The 19621-nt window shown below is 49.8% G+C and overlaps 1 protein-coding gene across 5 annotated transcripts; it reads right to left on the bottom strand.

The window, feature by feature from the left end:
* Positions 1-1105: 1105 nt before the first annotated feature.
* On the bottom strand, positions 1106-19599 carry shisa7b (shisa family member 7). 5 transcript variants are annotated; one of them, XM_057021159.1, is made up of 9 exons: positions 19476-19599; positions 10230-12597; positions 9458-9700; positions 9264-9380; positions 9035-9174; positions 8305-8373; positions 6452-6673; positions 4645-5023; positions 1106-4553 (listed from the first exon to the last, which is right to left on the bottom strand). In XM_057021159.1, the coding sequence occupies exons 2-9, from the start codon at positions 10616-10618 to the stop codon at positions 4112-4114; spliced, it is 2001 nt and encodes a 666-aa protein (XP_056877139.1). In that variant the 5' UTR covers positions 10619-12597; positions 19476-19599; the 3' UTR covers positions 1106-4111. The 5 variants fall into 5 exon arrangements, with proteins under 5 accessions (XP_056877139.1, XP_056877137.1, XP_056877138.1 ...); XM_057021157.1 differs by having other exon boundaries at positions 19236-19512; XM_057021158.1 differs by lacking the exon at positions 19476-19599 and adding an exon at positions 13636-14164.
* Between the last annotated feature and the right edge of the window lie 22 nt (positions 19600-19621).

Here is a 19621-nt window from a genome sequence, read left to right as displayed (position 1 = left end):
CGTGCGCGTGCGCGTTGTACTACAATGGGAAAATTGCCAAGAGCGCAGTGAGGGATATTGATAATCATCACAATATAAAGGGGAAATAAAATGTTTTATTTGTGGAAAATAATGACGTCACTCTTCAGAATTAATCACGTCTTATTTATTAAGGACCCAAATAAACACAATTTGGTTAAAATAAATGGTGAATCAGTTTAAATAAGTGATATACAGAACGCGGCTTCCATGGAAAATGCTCTGATCCTCTGCAGCCACCGTAGGTTCCCCGACGTTCCTGCAATCCTCAATTCCACCACTAGATGCCACCAGATTATCCACACTGGAACATTCAATTCCAGGTTAAGATGCCGCAGGATGCGCGCCCTCTGGTGGCTGGCTGCACTTTAGGCCTGAAAGCAGACATTTCCATACATTGTCATCATTTTGACGCTATGGTGCTGCCTTTATTGTCCAGATGATGTCACCAGCACTGGATTTTTTTTGGCTGACTTTGAAAGTCGACGGAGGCGGGGGGGGATATTTATGCGACTGTGGGCTGGGTTGGCTTTGATGGGTGTGTTTTCTCTCCCTCCACAGCCTTAAAAGTATTGATTGGTTGAATGTTGCTGCTTCAGGTTTCCCGCCGGCTCAGCTCTTATTTAATTGCTGTGTTGCACTAACACACTGCAGGTATGTAAATAATTACATAAAGTAAAGCACAATCTATAAAACCATTTAAACAATACATCAGAGCTGCTCTCTGGGTGGGTCTGAAAGGTCAATGAGCCGTTCCGCTCGAGGAACGCTGCCTTCATCCGCTCCTGCAGTTTAATTCTGCTCATTTTAATGACCAATTCAGCCTCTGCTGCACAAAAGGTTTAAAAAATTGGCTTCATCGCAGCAAAGAAATCATTATGAAATAATCTAATTTGTTTTCTCCATAAAAACACGGCCAAATGCCATGCTAGCTCATGGAGGGGGACCCACCTCAATATTCCCATCAATAACAGTCAGTAAAGAAGCTCGTTAGCATCTATTAAGCATTTTAGCATGTTTAATCCAGTAGTTGGACAATGTCTCAACTATACAATTTGCAATGAACTGACAAGGATTAAAGTGTGTGTTTGTTTTTTTTAATTATTATTTTTATTCTTATTCTTAAACAGTAGATTTCTACAAATGCAAGAATTAATCACCAATAACAAAAGGATTGCACATCAGTGTGACCTTTGTTTGGATATTCTTGGAAACAGACATATACGGGGTGTAATAAATAAATATATCATACAGTTTGAGGTATGCAGAGTAGCTTCAACAATACAAATTTGCCCACCTAACCCCCCCACCCGCCTCCTCCAGTGGTTAACACACGCTCACACACACACACACACACACACACACACGCATACACACAGACACACTTTTACCAGGGGAGCATTTAGCTGAACATGGGATACATCAGCATCAGGCCTTTATGAGGAGAAACAAGACATTAAAAATACAACAGATATTCATGTGTCATTGGCCCCGCCCACCAGACCCCGCCCCACAAACAGACCCCGCCCACCAGACCCCGCCCCACCTACAGACTCCGCCCTGTTGTTTTCTTCCTCTCTCCTCTAAAAACACTTTTCCCAAAACTTCAAACCACTTTTATAACTTTAGGCTTGAATTCAGTTAAAATGAGACAAATCCAAATAGCGTCCTCATCTCAGCTCCACGACAAAAACATCCCTTTTCTCAAAATATAATAAATAAATAAAACATTTTTAAAAAAGGTCAGACGGCAGGCCATTAAAGTTTCATCAGAGTTGATATGGACACGTCAATGCCTCAAAAAGTGGCTGAAGGTTTGGTCAAAAATGAGGATCGGCATTCCCAAGAAGAAGAAGACACAGAGCTACGTACACAAATGAAAACACACATTTACACACAACGCTGTGACATCAACACTGGCCTCTGACACGGTCATGCGGTTCCTCTTTTCTCTGATTGCATCGGCTCTTTTTTCTTCTCCGAAACACAAAAGGTTTTTCTTTTTTTTTGTTGGGTTTTTTTTTCAATTCCACTAGAAACTTTGAATATTGAAAATTCAAGATTATACATTAAAATACACAGTTGTTAAAAAATAAATACATGTGACAGGAAACAAATGTCTGGTCGGGGGGGGGGGGGGGGTAATTGCACGTGAATTGTTGCAGGAAGTGACCCTCGTCTGTCAATCACCCCGCCTCAGGTCCATCTCACAGCCAGAGAAAATTAAAGAGAAGCTGGTAAATGCAGAAAACATGACATCATGGCGGCCTCCTTCTCTGCGTCACCCATTGAAACCGCAACGTTTGGATTTTGGATTAAAGTGTGGGAGAGAGAAGGATGAAGATGAGCAGCAGACGCTGTACAGACACACAACGATGATTCAGTTTAGCCCTTGAAGTGTGAAGTGTGTCCCTCGCCCCCCCTCCCCAGTGTTGCCCCCCTCACAGCAGCTGAATAGCGAGTTAAAATGGCGTCGTAGCACGGGAGCAGGGTTTCAAACCCTCGACTTTACAAACTCATGAGGAGTTTTCAACAGTGGCTGAGTCACATTTGATCACTGGGTGGGCTATTAAACCGACAGGACCCCCCCAATAGAACGAGTAAGTTAGCCAACTAAGCTAGTCAAGGTAACTTGTTGAACAGTCTCTGGTGCTGATGTGTGGGAACAAAATTCAACCTGACAAAAATACTCAGGATCTCACCGTTACTCAGAGTTCACAAGCGTTGAAACCAGATCAGATTTAAATGATTCCAATAATCATGAAATCAACACAAACACAAAACTATTTTCTAAGACTTCTGTGGTATTTATGTTTTAAACTATGTGGAAATTGAGTTCAAGGTTAAAAGGTCAATAATTAAAAGAGTAACAAGTCATAATGATGGTTTAAATGTGGAGCAAACTAATCAGTTTCCCAAAACTTTACTTCAAAAAACATAAAATATATATTTTGGATTCGGGGGTCCTGTGCGTTTAATGTACTAGACCACCAGTGCGCATGATTCCAACGTGTTTTGTAATTATTATGAAAAAGGGTCACAGCACAATGATTCATAGATGATAAACACCCACTAAAGTTCACTGTACAAAGGCTTCAAGTTAGCTAGAACTGTACTGTACTGGATTTTCCTCTGGAGGCCCAGTCACCCCAGGAATTAACAGCTCGCTAACATGCTAACGTGCTAGCGTTGTCAATCATTCTCGTTTTATCTGAACTGGACTTCTGCTCACAGATGTAGCAAGTCTGCTGGCAAACCGAACAATTTTAGTGAAGGTAATGCATTTCCACCAGAGGTTTACATTCTGAAAACGGAAGTTTAGCTTTTAGGATATCGAATAATCACAATCAGTTCAAGGAAATTCACATTTTTTTCAGCTGAAATCTGACTTTAGTGCTGGTGTGACTGGGCCTGTAGCAGCAGCCTGTGTTGGTGAAGGGATCTGTCACACTATAAATGGCTTTTATTTCAAGTGTTTTGTTGCGTTGTTGTCCAATTACGCCGAGACAGAAGGGAAGGGCAGCTCAGATGTGTCAAACTGGCCGTCTAAGGGCTAAATAGGAGTTTCAGTCTAGGATACACAAAGTCTTACAGGGCTCAGTAGTGATAATAATACTACTATTAATGTTATTATCAGGTTAGTTTCATACAAAAGCAACGTGTTTGGTTTTAAATACTCGTATAAATACAAAGACAAGCAAACCCGCCTCAGCGCTCCCAAACATCCGCCGTGAATTCCAAGAGCTCGCGAGGGCGGTGCGATCAACCCCGGTGGGTGTCCTTCAATAAAAACCCAGCGAACACCCGGCAGCCCTCACGACTGCACTCACACCGTGTTTTTTTGCTCTTCTAAGTGGACATTTCTGTCTCCCCTTTACAAAGAATGGCTAAATATTTTCTTTTTCAATGCACAAAGTGACTAAACCGATTGGCCGAACTGGCACCGAGGGCGCCGTTCTCTCTTAATGAAGCGGGGGGGGGGCCGAGTGCGGGACCCTGAGACCCCCCCGGCTGAGACCAAACCACGCTTGCCTTCCTAAATCTCTCGCCATTTCTTCAGAAGCCTTAGCCTTCGCCTGCCTCGCTCCGCCCCTCACACCGTCACCTCGTTCTTGCTCCCAGTCCGCAGTCCCTGCCCCCCCCCTCCTCCTCCTGGGATGAAGTGCAGCTGTTCGATGGTGTTCTGCCTTTTGCTGGCGAAGGCCATCCGTCGGGCGTTGGGGTGGCCCCCGGTGCCCGTCCCGCTGTGGGAGTCCCAGCCGCCCTGCATGCCCATCACTGGCATGGCGGCAGAGGTGCGGTCGTGGTCGTGGCCCGGCGTCGGGTGGGAGTTCATCTTGATCATGTGGTGGCGATCCAGGGAAGGCGTGACGCAGATGTTCTGCTGCGACTGGGCCTTCTGGTGATGGCTGAGTCGGCCCATGGTGGGCACCATTCCGCTCCCCGCTCCTCTGTCGCCCCCTCCCATAATCAGCCCCATCGCCATCAAGCGGTCCTCCAGACGGTCAGGAGACACCAGGAGCCTCTCGTGGGACCTGGAAACCCAATAAATGATTTGACCTTTTCTTCGTCCAAGATCATTCTTAACAATTGTTCACCCGACGACGTCCTCATATTTGATCTCACCTGCGGAGGGTCTGCGAGTTGGAGCCCCTGCTGGAGTTCATCATGGCTTTGTAGTACTGGTGTTGCTGGTTCTTGGACAGACGCGACAGCGAGTTGCCCTCCCCAAACGCCAGCAGCTGGTCCTGGGAGCGCACCCGCCGCGGCGGCCTGTCGAACGAGGAGCTGGTGTAGTGCGTCTGGCCGGGGAGCGGGTACGGGTTGGGGGTGGACGGGGGCATGTGGATGCGAGGCCGGGAGCCGTTCAGGGGTAAAGTTCCCCTGGACCCCAGAGTGTAGTCGCCCCCCCAGGGCAGGTGGTGCTGGGAGGAGTGGAAGGAGGGCGGGGCGTTGGAGCGGCGTTTGGAGCCGTAGTGGCTGGAATACTCATCCAGTTCTTTCTCTGGTTCAGACAACAAAAGAACAGATTCGAACTTTATTACAGTTTCCTGTGAAAAGACAGAAATATTTGAGTCAAATAAGAGAAACGAGCGTTTTTTTTGGATGGGAAGAAAACAAAGCTGGAGACTAAAACAGGTCTGACCAAGGTTACATCAGCTGCTGAGAACATTTAATAGGAGAAGACAAAGAAATGAGGCATAAATGAAAGAACAGAGGCGAAGAGAAGAAAGCTGAACTTTCAGAGGTTCATTAATAGTGTAATACAGCCTTTCTCTGCTTTCTGCTCTGCAGCCCGAGACGACTTTAATCTTCAAAGCATTTCCATGGAAGCAGCTCCCCAAGAGCCAATTTAAACCTGACCTTTACCCGGCCACCTCTCCATCTCTTCCTCCCCTCTCGCCTCCTCCTCTACCTATGTCAGGTTCGTTCCTTTGTCTCCTTCTCTCTTCTTTTACCCTGCTTCCCTCTTTTCCTGCCCTTCAGAAGCCTGGCCACCATCTTTGTTTGTCTTCCTCTCCTTCTCTCCCTCTGGAAGGTAAATTATCTCCAGGTTTTCCAGTCAAAGAAGCTTTTATCATCTGTTAGATCCAGGTCTGATCCACTGTGTCCCTCATTAACAATAATTCTGCTTCCTTTATTCAGTCGACGATGACTCAGCACTTTTAGCCTGTAGCTAATGACCGCCGTCGTGTGCTCGTGCTAACACCATGAACACCTCGGTAAAGGGAAACATGAGGAGGTGAGCAAGAGGATGAACCGAGGGGGGGACGTCTTCTGAAGCGTAAGGAGAGGAATCATTTTAGAATCAAGTGGTTCCTCCTTCTGATTGAATTGGAGTCATCCAGAACCTCATCTGGTCTTCCACCTCATTACTGCTGCTACAGCTACAGCATCTCACACACACAGGCAGGATCCGTGTGCAGGAACCATCCATCATTCAGGCTGCAGAGGCGACCCCCCTCCCCCCTGCGGTGTGCAGCAACCACAGGACAGACAGACAGAAGTTGCCAGGCTGCTTCTTCCCCATCGAAGGAAAACAGGCCCCTGCAGACCAGCAGCCGATTCCCCTCCCCCACCTTCATTCCTTCGACCCTTCCTTCCCTCTCCTTTCGTTTATCCAGTATCTCATCTTCCTCCCGCTCTAGTCTCATCATCATCTTCATCATCATCATCATCATCAGCTCTTTTACTGCCTCTGCTGAAAATTCCCTTCTGGTCTGGCAAGATCCTCCCACATTTCCTCTATTCTTTCCACCTTTCCGTGTCCCTCCTTTTAACTCTAATTTGTCCCATTCTGCTCCAATCCCACCTGGCTGCTTCATGTCGCGCGTTTGTTGACCCCCCCCCGCCTTTCAAATGTCTGCAGCAGCGACCTGGATTACTTTTCTCCTCTCACCCGTCCCTTCGGCCCCCTCCCCACACGGCTCACCTAGCCTCTTCAGGGAGCTGTAGCGGCTGATCTCGGGTTTCAGCGCCAGCTCGAAGGACGGGGGCAGCTGGGCCAGGTTGTGGAAGGAGTGGGAGAAGGAGGGGTGGCTGCTGTTGTGCCTCATGCCCCCTCCGACCCCTCCGCCACTACCTTTGATGCTGCTCGAAATGAGAGTGGGTCCGGAGGAGAGCTGGGGGGTGTTGTTCATGCGTGGCCCACGCTCTGCAGAGATGGAGGGAGATAAATGAGGGTAAATGGAGGAGACGATCGTTGGGATGAGGTAGGAACAAAGGAAACCAGGGGAAAAGTGAATAAAAGGATGAAACTAGCTGGTTAATGTTGAATAAACAACGTAAAGTGTCAGAGCTCCATGGCAACTGTCTATAAATACATCGCTAATGTTCATCTGAGGCTCCAAGAGAAATATCAGAGCCACATGTAAATACATACAGATACATGATGGGACTGGGAGGGAGGTGGGGGGGGGTGTCTACTGAACACACACAAAGTTTATGCAAAAGCAGCACATCAATCAATACGCACAAAAGTGATTTTCCTTATGTAATATTGGAGTGTGGGGGCGGGGCAGCGCTGCAACACGTATACTCAGTTACATCACACAGTATGGGAGGACATTCAAACATGGAACCACCCAACATGTGCGAGCTCAGACCCAGAAGGTGCTTCTGAAACAAAGACTCATACTGCCCAGAGGTTGGGGGGGGGGTAAATAACAAGAACAACAGGACTGGTGGTGAAATGATGAGATCAGCCCTGAAAATTGGCCATTTTGCAGCTGCATTGTCTCCCAAACGGACGCCTTCAGTGTTGAGTCCATCCGGGGGCACTGATGGCCACGGCCGGCGATCTCGTTAAGATTACTGCTGGACCTGTCTGGGCACTGACCATTGACGGTAATGGGCAATAATGTCTCTGTTAAACATCACCCAGGGAACACACACCACATCCACTTCCACAGGCGGAGGAGGGTAAAAGCAATGCTAGCTCTGAGGTCATCTGGTTCATTCAGAAAAATGTGGTGACAATGAGGCATAAAATACAGACCTGATGGCTGAGAGAGGGTTTAATTACACAATTATGAGGAAAACAATCTTGTAACCTCTGTACCGAACATGTGATACGTGACGCGCATCTCTAACCTCATCAACAGTGGACTGTGTCCGTTAGAATCACCGAAATAATCAGGATTTGCTGTTAAACAACAGAAATTCTGAGTTATAGCAGTTATAATCTGCACTCTTCACTTCTGCTCCATTCTTCTCTGATGCCTTCTTGTGTAACTGGTTCCCTGAGGGACACATGTGGGTGTAATGGCTCGGAATAACCGGCCCTGAATAACTTATAAACTTCAGTGAAAAATCAAACCCGTCCTCTTTAGCTTTGTCATTTTTCCACAACTGCCTCATTCAGTCAAGACAGATGCTCAAAACTCTTCTGCTAGCATTGTTTTTTTTTGCTGTTTTCTAGGTGCTCGGTGGGGGGGGGGGTGCACATCCAGGTAAATGCAGCAAACTTGCTTAAGCCCAGACCTGTGGAATTTAACTGGAAGCACAGTTGTACTGCTGCACAGAGAGAGGCAGGATGGGGGTGCCAGTGGGGGTCGTGGAGGGGGGGGCAAACAGGCTTGCACGAAGCAGGAGCAGACAACGTTCAGCGCACGCTCTTATGGAGGATGTGTCACTCTCAGCACCACCTTTCGAGGGTTAAGACACACATCTGCATGCTGCCACACTGCAGTGTTGAGAGTGCAGGACGACAAGACCGACACACAAGGTGGCAGCGAGGCCGCGACTCCGCCCGAGCTCGGCCGTGGTGCTAACCACGAGGCTTACCGATGGTGGCGGAGTGTTTGGGGCTGGAAGCAGACCCCTGCTGGTTAAAATGGTGGTGCATGTTCCCAGCTGCGGAGAGAGCAGAGCCAACAAACTGATGGAAACCACTCGAGAGACACAGAGCCATGTGTGGAGTCAGCATTAGTGTCAAAGGAGAGAGGACAGAGGGGGACAGAGCGGAGAGAGGCAGCCCCTCCAGGACGGTTAGCACGACTTACACTTAGCATTAGCTAAAACCTAGCTAAAAGATGTTATGTTCATCTAGAAAACACAAGTATATGCTAAATTCATTTACCCATCCCACAAATCCTGGAGGGACTGAAAGCAGGGAGTTTAGAGACAGAACAGCTGAGGAAGAAGTGTCTGTTCACAGGAAGAAAACAACCAGGAGGCAATGGTATCCACCCCCAGAGGGCCGAAATCAGCCCAGACTCGTTGCTCCAAATAGAGACACAGAGTCCAGAAAACATCCAGGATAACTTGGGTTCATCTGAAAGATTTGGCTGTGAAGGTTTAACTTAAAGGAAGATGAACGGGAGGGATTGAAAAGAATCAACCAAATTAAGCATAAACAAGTCAATAAATGTGTAAAAGAAAACGCTCCCATTCTGGTTATGGTTGCCTAGGAGGTGTCCACGGTAACGGACCCGGTACCTTTGTGTTTTCCTGCCGTTGTATCCATGATAAATGTGCAGAAGTGTGATCGCTTCCTCTGGTTCGGGCCACTTACTGCGGTTGTCTTTGCTCTGCAGGACGGGGGTGTACAGGGTTTTGGACATTCGTCCGTCTGAGGTTGTCAGCACTGTGGTGTTGTTCCGCTCTCCCTGCTGCACTGGGCTGGACTGGTGACGCAAGATATCCACCAGTGATCTGACAAAGCATCGGGATGGGAGAGGAGGGCGTGAAGAAGACGGAGAGAGCGACAGAGGCGTGTCGGAGGCGGGAAGCAGAGCGCTCACCTGGGCATGTTGATGTCCCTGTTCCGCGGTCGGCGGGCCACCTTGCTGAAGGCGATCCTCACTCCCACCGCCACCACCAGCGTGAAGGAGATCACCCCTCCGATCACGTAGGCCGTGCTGCATTCAGAGAACAGGAAGTGAGGAGGACTCGGGAGAAGCGTCTGTGGCAGTTCACATCTCGGGAGGGTTCTGACCTGCTGTTCTGCTGCTGCAGGGTTTTAAAGTCGGGGCCGGGCTCGATGTCCACGGGAACGGTGACTGTGACCTGCGAGTCTGCCCAGACAGGAGAGTTGTAGTTGTTGCAGGCGTCCTGGTCCAGTCGGTTCCTCTGGTGCTCACAGCAGAAGCGGTAGTGGCAGGTGCCGCAGCAGTAGATGTAGCTGCCCTTGGAGCAGTTAAAGGTGCTGTCAAAATGCCCCATCACGTCGTAATAACCCCTGTGTGACATAGTAATGAAGAATTTTGTCACTGTCATCCTCACCACATTCTAGTTCCGCCGTGTTCCATCAGGACCAACTGGATCAGAGCCGTGCAGCTGATCTCAGTTCCCCCTAACAGCCCTTTCAGATCTCAGTCCAGCACCTGTGACCTTGATTCTTCCTACATCAGAGCTCAGAACCATCAGAGGATTCATCTCAACTGATTGGACGCCTGACAGAAACTGCGCTGGCATATCTGCACATTTACGTAAGTTTAAAAGCGGCCTGATGGTCGCAGTGAGCGCATTTAGACCTGATTACACGTCGCCTAGCAACAGCCAGACGCCTCTCACTGCTGGGGTGAGATCGTCGGAGGTGCAGGAAGAAGAGACCTGACTGTGATTAACACGTTCCAGATGGAAATGAATTTATGGAGTGATGGAGTCAAATAAGCTGGAATAAAGGCCCAACATCCCTGACATCAAAGGATATTAGCATTTATCTGACCTGGAAATGACATCATGCAGCACAGAAGAACAGGAAGTACCTGCACACATCCACGTCCACCAGCTGCCTGGGAGGCGGAGCCACCTGGGCCGCACCCAGTGGGGGCTTCAGGGCATCAGCTGTCACGTTCCTTGGCAACATGGTCTGAGGGAGGGGCTTCGGCGGGAGCTCGGCCACGGCCGGCGGATCCTCTTCGTCCTCGACTTCAGCTACCTTCGGCGCCACCTTCGGGCCGGCAGGCAGCTGTGGCAGCGGCCGTTTGTAACCCGTCAGGAGGAACAAGGCGGTGCCACCGTCCCTGCCGGTCGGAGTCCTGACGTCGGCGTCGTGAGCACGCCGCCCCGTGGCGACAGCCAGCGTGGAAAGAGCCAGGCAGCAGCAGCAGAACAGGCTCAAGCAAAACATCCTGCTGGAAATTCTAGTTTTCATTGTTTTCTCAGGTCTTGAGCTGTTTTCCGTCCCAAATAAAATCACATTAACAGCATCAAGAGCTGAACGCAGCCGAGGACAGTACAAAACGGGTCCCGTATGAAAAGGTTAATCTCTGATCGGAGTCTCGTGTTCCCCACAAAGGTTCCTCTTGACGTTCCGAAGGTTCACGAACGCGTCCTCCGTTTCACCACGATGTAAACGCGTCTTCCGTCTCCCTTTATGCAGCTTTTGTAAACATTGAGAGTCTTTAGGCCAGTCAGAGTCTTTGTCTCTGGAATAAATGACCGCGGCGTCTCTTGGATGACGGCAGAGTTTAAACGGTAGTTTTGGTGAAGCTCCTTTTTTTTCCCTCAACAGGCAGTATTTTTTATATTTACTGTAAACAAAATGTGTGTAAACTCTTACTAAATCAGCCGCTGCAGGGTGGATTATGGCACGTGGAATGGATAATGTGCTCTGTAAACATTTAGCTGTGTGTAAACGTCGCGCCTCACGCCTGATGAGCTCGAGCCGAAGTCGGAAGTGTGGGTTTGGCACTTCTCTTGTCTTAACTGATGTGTAAAATGCGTTCTTCAGACAAATATGGGAGCAGTAAACAGCAGTGCTGGCAGCTTCACAGATTTCAGCTTCGACAGGACGTCAGGATGAATTTGGCACAAATCTGCCGACCACAAAGACGATGCTCTCAAACTACTGGTAAAGGTCAGTATGCGTGAAGTTACAGGGGGTTGGAGGACGCTTTGACTTATAAAGTGCTGCTGAGTTACGAAGCAGCATGGAATCTTGGAGAAAAATGTTGTTAGCAGCTATGAAGCGAGTGCATCGGCTAATTAGCGAGAAACTTGACAAGAGGTGGAAAAAAGGAAGGACTTACGTGCGCTCGATACGCTCGCGTGAGTGTCTTTGCTCAGAGTTTAGCTTGGCCCAACAGAAAAGCACGAAGGAGGGCTTGGGCCCGGTTCTAGCAGGGCAGCGAGGTTCTGCCCACAGAACAGACATGAAAATGTCCGGATTCATCCGTCAACACGGGAGAGGAAACGAGACGATGCCAGAAAGTCGATGCTCACAACTCAGAGCAGGAAAACTGGCCTCTGATCCAAACGCTGCGTCCCTGAAGGAGCGATGTGTGTTAGCATGTAGCAGGGTCGTATGGCTGGTGTTCAGTATGGCTTCATGACTCTGCTCTCTTTCCTTTTGTACAAAACGCGTCACCTTCCGCCAAACATGTAAAAACAGTGAAAGGTTTTGAATTGCATGTTTTTTAAAGGATAAAAGGAAGAATGTCAAAGAAGAGGTCGCTGGAGCGACAGAGGGGCGGGGCCGACCGCCACGTGTGGAAGAGACAGAGGACGACGAAGATCGAGACTGGAAGAAGGTGAGAGGCAAAGTGTCAACAGTGTTTCACAGCGCGGACTCGGCCTGTTTCCAAGCCTTGGAGATAGCAGCGGTGGTGGCGGCGGCAGCGGTGGTGGAGGAGGAGCCTGTCATTATCGGCCTCCCATTGTCTGACGTTCAAACTGCGTTTCCAGGAAGCCCAAAAGACTCCAAACGGCGTCGCTGAGGCGAGTTATGGCTGCTCACCATGCGTGGCAGCAGCCAACCATCAGCTGTTCATAAAGCACTTTGAACCAGTAATGCACTGGTTCAGCATTTAGAGGCAACGATGCAGCCGGTGACACTGGGAGGACTGGGAGGACTGGAGTTAAGGTGGAGGGAGAAAGCTGTTATGGTGGGCTGGGGGATGGAGATTTTTGCTTCTTCTTGAGACGCTTGAGTCCATGTGGCATCTCCCAAACACAAAAACAGCCGACAGGAAGGAGCGAGCAACAAGAAGGTAGAAACGGTGCAAAAGGAACCGACAGTGAGGCGCGTCGGCTCTGAAAGCAGCTGAGAAAAACCCCCAGAACTCCTCCAGGTGGCACCTTGACGACTTTATTCGGCTTCTTCGGGGCGTTCTTGGTCTCACAGGTTCACCACTGGAAGAGAAGGTGAAAACAAACGTTGACAATTACAAATGTGTCTCCAAAATCTCCCCGGCTCTCATCGACTGTCAACACTGGATTTACTCGTTAGAGGTGTCTCGTTAGAGGTGTCTGAACCAACTTTAATCATCTATAACAACCAAATTAAGGATTTCTGTCCTGATTTAGGAATATCATGTCATATCAATCAATTTACATGAAAACCCATGTTATTATATCATTCTTTACCAAAACTACAGCAACTACTGCACAAAACATGATGTTCTGCTCAGTTCTAGTACAAAGATATGAACACACACATCAGGTGAGAAAATCAATCAAGCACGCAGGAATTTTCTCCAGCCTCATCAGGAACGCTGCCATTTACCACAGGAGCTTATTTTATATAACGCTCATCCCTGCAGCAGCTTTCACTCCAGCTTCTGAAATGCTTGATTAAACCTGCAATTCTGTTTAACTCAGGGGTGCAGACACACACACACACCCACACACACACACACACACACACACACACACACACACACACACACACACATCAGCTGACAGAGATGGGAGCAGCCGTGATCTCACTTGGAGAAAAAAAGGGAGCAGGCGACATGACAACTGCCATATGGAGTCATCTGACAGAAGGACAGCCACACATGAACGTGCGAGTGTGTGCGTGTGTGTGTGTGTGTGTTGGGCTGAATTGGCCCTGTGGCTACAGGAACAGGGGGTTTGATGTGGGATAAAAATCTCTCACAGCCTCATTGGAGCGACTGAAATTTGTTCAGACTTTTTCCCCATTTATTGTGATTGTAATAATTACAACAGTGATCATTCATAACTGTAGATGCTGCGTTCAGGGCGTAAACACACGGCAACACGCTATAAAAGATGTTTAAGGGACACATGCGGGTGGAATAACACGATTCCTCCGTGTTGTCTTTAGTTATAACGCTATAATAACAGCTGTGCAGCAGCGATGGTGAAACTATCCTGGTTATCTCTGATGAACATGACACGTTCAGCCAGCACCTTCCCCCGGATCACCTGGGTGAACATGCGTGCGAGCAGAGCCTCCCGCTGCCCTCCTGCTGATCCTGGCTCTTCGTCACGCTCTGTGCTGCACGCGTGCATGTGTTCCTGCACCTGCTGCTCTGCCTTCCTGCCAGCAGCTCTATAGGCTCTTCCATACGGCGCCTCCTCGTATCCTGTCCTTTCACTGCATCGAACGACTGAAGACGTGAAAACGTTCTTCAGAAAACCAGAGAACTTTCATGTTCGCCTCCATGTTGTTGGTTTCCTTCACCATTTTAAGTCTACTGTCATTTTTCCGCAAAACTCCACCAGAATCACGCGTCTCCTCCAGCTCCAAGCTTCAACTGCGGCCGTGTGGGGAAGTGAACTGCTGTTACCATGGTAACAGATGACAACAAGAAGCTGCAAGTTGATACGATGAAATGTTTTTGCAGCCTTTTAGAAGAGGTGGGAAGAGATGCAGTTCCTACGATGATGATGATGATGATGATGATGATGATGATGATGATGATGATGATGATGATGATGATGATGCTGCTGCTGCTGATGATGATGATGATGATGATGATGATGGAGGTGTGCGAAGTGATCAGGTACAATCCAATCCCATCAATTCAAGTACAATCCAGGTTAAAAGTACTCAGATTGACTAATTAAACCTTGCACAGACGTGATGATGCTGCCACACGGGCGACCCATGAAAGCTAATGATCATCTTCAGCAGCTACAGCTGGAAGCGGGTCCGGACGACCCGGATGCTCATCTGTCGCCACAGAAACACACTCTGAACCTCTGAGGTGCCGTTATCCCCCCAAAACCGCACACCGAGGTGACGTGGAGGTTATTGTAGGCGTTAGGCAACATGGAGGTGTGAGTGATGGCGTGATTCATCCTCAGAGACGTGCTGCCACTCTGACCATCCCCCATCAGCCACAGCCAAACCTGATGCGACCAGAATGGGTCGTTTACCCACTGTTGCTCATCAGCATAATTGTTCACTCATCCCGTTCGGAGATAAATGTCACTCTGGTCTTTAAAACGTTAACGAAGACAAATTCATACGCATGAGGTCAAAACATTGGAAATAATGAGACGTTAGAATAAACTGTGCTGTGGACACGAGAGGCAGAACCATTACGCAGATATTCCATATGATGCTCACGTCCCATTAGGGCACGGATATCGGAAAACACATGAATCATATCTGAAGATTGATCTGGACCCACAATAGATGGTTAATGCGTCTGACAACATGCGCTCACCGCCGGCGCGGGGGGGCCTCAGCCCCCTCAGAGCCGTGAAAACGGACCAAAAGTTACCACACAGGGTCCGCGGGTCCTCCCTGCTGACCCATTTCCATCCCCTCTTCCTCCAACACCCCCGTCCCTCTCTTCCCTACCCCTCGTCCTTCCTCTCATCTCCATTCGGCCCTTCTCCTCCCTCCCTGGAGCATGCTGGGAAATGTGCCAGTGCAGTAGGGCACACGGCAGCGGCCCGAGCTCGGTTTCTGTGCCGTGACACGGACCGAGGCGGTGCTGGCAGAGTCGCCGCTGCTGCGACCTCTGTCCGTAAAGGGCAGCGCGTTGCCCTGGGTCCCAGCAGCCGAATAAAACTGGCTTGAAAAATAAGAGAAATCCATTAATGCAGCCTAGTTTTCCGAGGGACGTGTGGAGAGGATTCCATCATGACGGTGACACAACACCCTGATTCTCTCCAGCTGAGAGTCTGAACAGCTGAGCCGACGTCCTGGACCGTAGCTTGGTTTTATTACCTATGTAATAACCAGACTAATTATTTGCACTTGTTCTTGGATGAAAGTCTCCATTTCCTGTTTCTTCTCTCATCCGTGACGGCTGATGGCTGACGGGGGGTAGAGGCAAACAAAAGGCAAATTCTGATGAAAGTTCTACCACAATATTGTGACACTTCACGTTGAACCAGTCTGAAAACAAACAGCAGACCAAATCGGCCAAAAGAAACAATCGGTCGCGCCAATTACGACAAACACGATTTGCCAGGATAACGGGTTCGATCCAACGACAATCTAATGATGTCTAAGGTATAAGATGAAGGGCTGCGTGTGGGTTACCCACAGGGATTGTGGGTAATTATCCCTTTGCATCTTCCAAACCCACATGAAGAAAGTTACAGCGTGAGTGTGTCCATGTTCTGCTCCATGGCTGTGGGCAGAAGTTAATAATGAACACTGCAAGTTGCCGTTGACGCCAGCGCCTGTCAGCCGAAGCGAGGACGGGTCTCGGCTCTGCGGCTCTCTGGGGGATCAGTGCCGAGAAACACCAGCTGCTCCGCTCCCGGAGCCCGGGACGAGCCCTGGCTCACGCATTTCTGCGGGACGGAGTCTTCCGTTATGCACAACGCTGCACTGTTGCGAACAAGCTAACGTGTTTGTCGCTACGCATTAGCTCAGGTGATTCTCTGGGGGACGGCCGTTGGGTCACGAATTTAAAAAACCATTATGATCAGGAACTCATTTGTGGGCGTTCCTCTGGTTCTGACAACATACGCTCTTGTCCCGACAGACACGCTCTGCTCCCTTCGCTGGGAAATATTTCCTCCAACAGATTTTCACCCGTGCAGTCAGCCAGCCTGATCTCGCCGTTAATTATTCCCGTCCGTGGAAAAGTGGCCGCGTCAGTTATCTCGCCGACAGCTTCGGAGAGTGTAAAGTAAACACGATGAACGCCGTCACGTGTGCAGAGCGGCGAGATGTCGCCACGCCGTCCCATCTGCTGAAGCCGGCCCGTATGAGTGGGCCCAGCGCTCCCCTCGCAGCCAACTGGAAGGTGTCGGTCCGGCGGGGAACGTTCTCAGCTCCGGTCCGGGCCCGCGTGCTGCGTGTCACCAGCTGGTGAATCGTTGGCCGACAGTCGCTCTGCTCTGCCAACGGAGCCGCGGCGATGAGCAGAATTGGCAGAACCGGGCAAGAAAGACGAGGCGAAACGAGCGAAACGACGCAAAACAACAACCTGTAAATCGCTTTCATCCATCCCTCACGAAGACTCACAGGAAAAACATCAGCATCCTTTAAAAGCTGTTGCCATGGCGACGCGAAAGTCCAATCAGGCACTAGCTGTTCTGCGGTGGGAAGTACAAACCGTTTGCTCCTCAGCCTTTGTACCCACAGCTGATGTCAACACCGTCGCCGTTGCGTCACCCGGCGTCAAGGCCGTTTTTGTTTGCGCCGCCACCCGTGTCCACCGGGTTCATGAAGACACCAGTGACTGTCGGCCACAGCCGCTCCCCATCGCCCACAGCTTCCCTTAAAGATGGCGGCCTGGGAGGAAAAGGTGCTGAAACACCCGAGCGCAGAGAGCTGGCTGATGTGAGGAACAACCCTCCTCTCATCTTATATCATCATCTCTCGATGTGCCCACTTTCTCGTCTGCTTCCCCTTCATTTAGTGATTCCCTGCCTCTCCCAGAATGCCTTTCAGCTGCCTGCCGAGAGTGGGTGTGAATTTGTTGATATCACTCAAAGGTAGGCGTGCACGGGCCCGCAAACAGCTTGGAACTGTGAGCGTGCCTCGGCTGGAGGGTCGTGAGCTTCGGCGCATTTCTCTGTGCGTTAGGCCAACGCGACGTGTCCCGTGGCCTCGCCGCAGAGCCGCAGCGCAGCGCGCCCCTCCTCCTCGGCTCAGGGGTTTTCCAGACGCCGTTAGCGTGCTAGCCGCAGCCACAGAAACCTCCTGGACCGCTGAGGTCGCTTTCAGTAGATGAGATGAATCTCGCGGCCCTGAAACTCAATGAAGTCTGTGAAGGCCGACTGTGAAGCATTCATTAGTTCAGATCTCAGACGGGAGGTGGAGCTGAGGGACGCGAGGACGGTGGGACACTATCCGGTCCAACATGTTACATCTCATTACACATTCTGGAACATGTGACAGTCGTATTAATATTCAGGATCTGCTGCAACGTCTCTGAGATGGAGGACATCTCCCACCTTGTGTCCATCACTTTTTTATGTCCTCTTCCTGGGTCACTTATGGTCTGTTCATAAATAATAAAAGCCATAATTTAGTAAGCAGTTTTTCACAAGCGTGCCGAGAAAATCCTAAAATTTGATCATATTAAGGGCAGATTCACCGCAGTCGGGTCAAAACTTAAAGGCTTTATTTAAGTTCATAGTAAAAGTGTTTTAATATTTAATTATTGCAGATGAATGAATTAATTTTAAGAATTTTCCATTGATTTTTTTGAAATGCACATTTCTTCAGGGAGCTCAGGTGTGTTTGTATTGGATGGCTGGATTTAATTCACTTATCGGACGAATGACATCATCCGTATTTCACTGGTGCTGGTTCTTGTCCGGTTCAACTGGTTGGGTCCCGAGAAAAAATCACGGTTGATTATGATAATTGCAATTAATCATGATCAGCCGTGCAGCAGGGAGGGTCAGGGTCTGGAAACAGGAAGGAGGAACCAGAACAGCAGAACGCACCAGTGAGCCCAGACCAGGTGTGTGCTGGTCGGTTCCTCCTACCATGTGACACTGCGGCCCCTGACATTGTGCACGAGCCTTCGCTGAAAAAAAACAAACAAATCCAATTTAAAAAAATGAACCCAACGGCGGTAGCCAAGCGTGCGTGTGGCCGTGACGCACTCGACCGACGTGTGAAACCATCATTTCACAGCCGCTTCTGTTGCACATTCGGCTTCATTTCCCGGCGGGACATCAGACGACGGCCACATCCGAGTCACATCCATGAAGAAAATCCCCCCCTCGGTGAGGCAGGTGAAGGTGCGCAGCTCGACGCAAACACACACACGTGTCCAGATGTGCAAACACAAGTGAACCAGCCTATAAACACCTTTGGGCCCACGAGGCAGCGGTGCAGAGGGTCCGCTGGAGTTTGCAGCATTTTCTGCATTAATCTCATGCATTAGCATTCATGAGGCAACTGTGCGCAGGCTGAATTCAGTCCCTGCACTCTGTGTGTGTGCGTGTGCGTGTGTGTGTGTGTTTTCCTTGCACTCGCTGCTTTAATGCCAAATACACACATGCATATACACAGAATGGAGACAACAAAACAGTGTTTTTAAAAGCAGCTTCAGGTGACGCTGCGGCGGCTGCGTTCAGGCGCCACAGGGAGACAAAATGGGAGGGTTTTGTTGCGTGCTCAGGCGTTTCTGTGGTGCGTGCATGTGTGGAACAAGAGGAGACAAGAGCTGCGTGTTGAATAAAAGAAATAAAAGCAGCCCGTCGGTGACGCTCTGCACACCACCATAAAGGCACCAAGGACCTGCTTTTTTTTTTTCCTGGAAGGACCTCCGCAGAGAGAATCCCACAAATGCGACACCATCCCTCCCCCCCTTGAGAGGAGACGCGTGTGAATTGGACCAAAATGCGGTGAGGATAACGCTGTCCCTCCCCGCAATAAATCAATGGAGGCTCGACAATGGAGCAGCAACATTGCGGTGCCACACATGCGCCCTGGAACCGCTGGACTGGCGTCGCTGGGCGCCTCAGGTGCGCAGCAGCGGCCACAATCAACGACAAGAACTTAAAGGTGGAGGACAACACCTCTCTGAAGTTAGGCGGGGTCACACTCACATCCGCGCCGCACGCCAGCGCGGTTAAGCGGCTTCGTTTACCTGCTCGTCGCCCTCTTGCTGGCTGTAAAGTCATCCCCGGTCTGGTAAACGTGTCACCGACATTTTTCATTGTAATTCCCAGGTTTGGACGTGGAGACGCGGCGGAGCGTCGTTTCCGGTTCCCGTCCGGTATAAAATGTTTTACACAATGGCAGCGTGTATATATATATATATCTATATAAAAAAATCACACGAATGGCGTTATAAAATCTCTCTGGGTGGCTGAGCGGCTCCTCTCACCGCGGACGGAGCTCCTCTCTCGACGCCGGAGAAGCGCCCTCTGCCTCCGCTCGCTGGGCTCCGCTGCGCTCGCGCCTCAGCCGCGCTCGCGCCTCAGCCGGGTCATTGATTGGACAGCGCGGCTCTTGCCCACGTTTGCATTCCTC

This window comes from Takifugu flavidus, chromosome 21 (genome assembly GCF_003711565.1).
Source record: "Takifugu flavidus isolate HTHZ2018 chromosome 21, ASM371156v2, whole genome shotgun sequence".
Lineage (NCBI taxonomy): Eukaryota > Metazoa > Chordata > Actinopteri > Tetraodontiformes > Tetraodontidae > Takifugu > Takifugu flavidus.
This window is presented reverse-complemented; position numbering and strand designations above follow the sequence as displayed.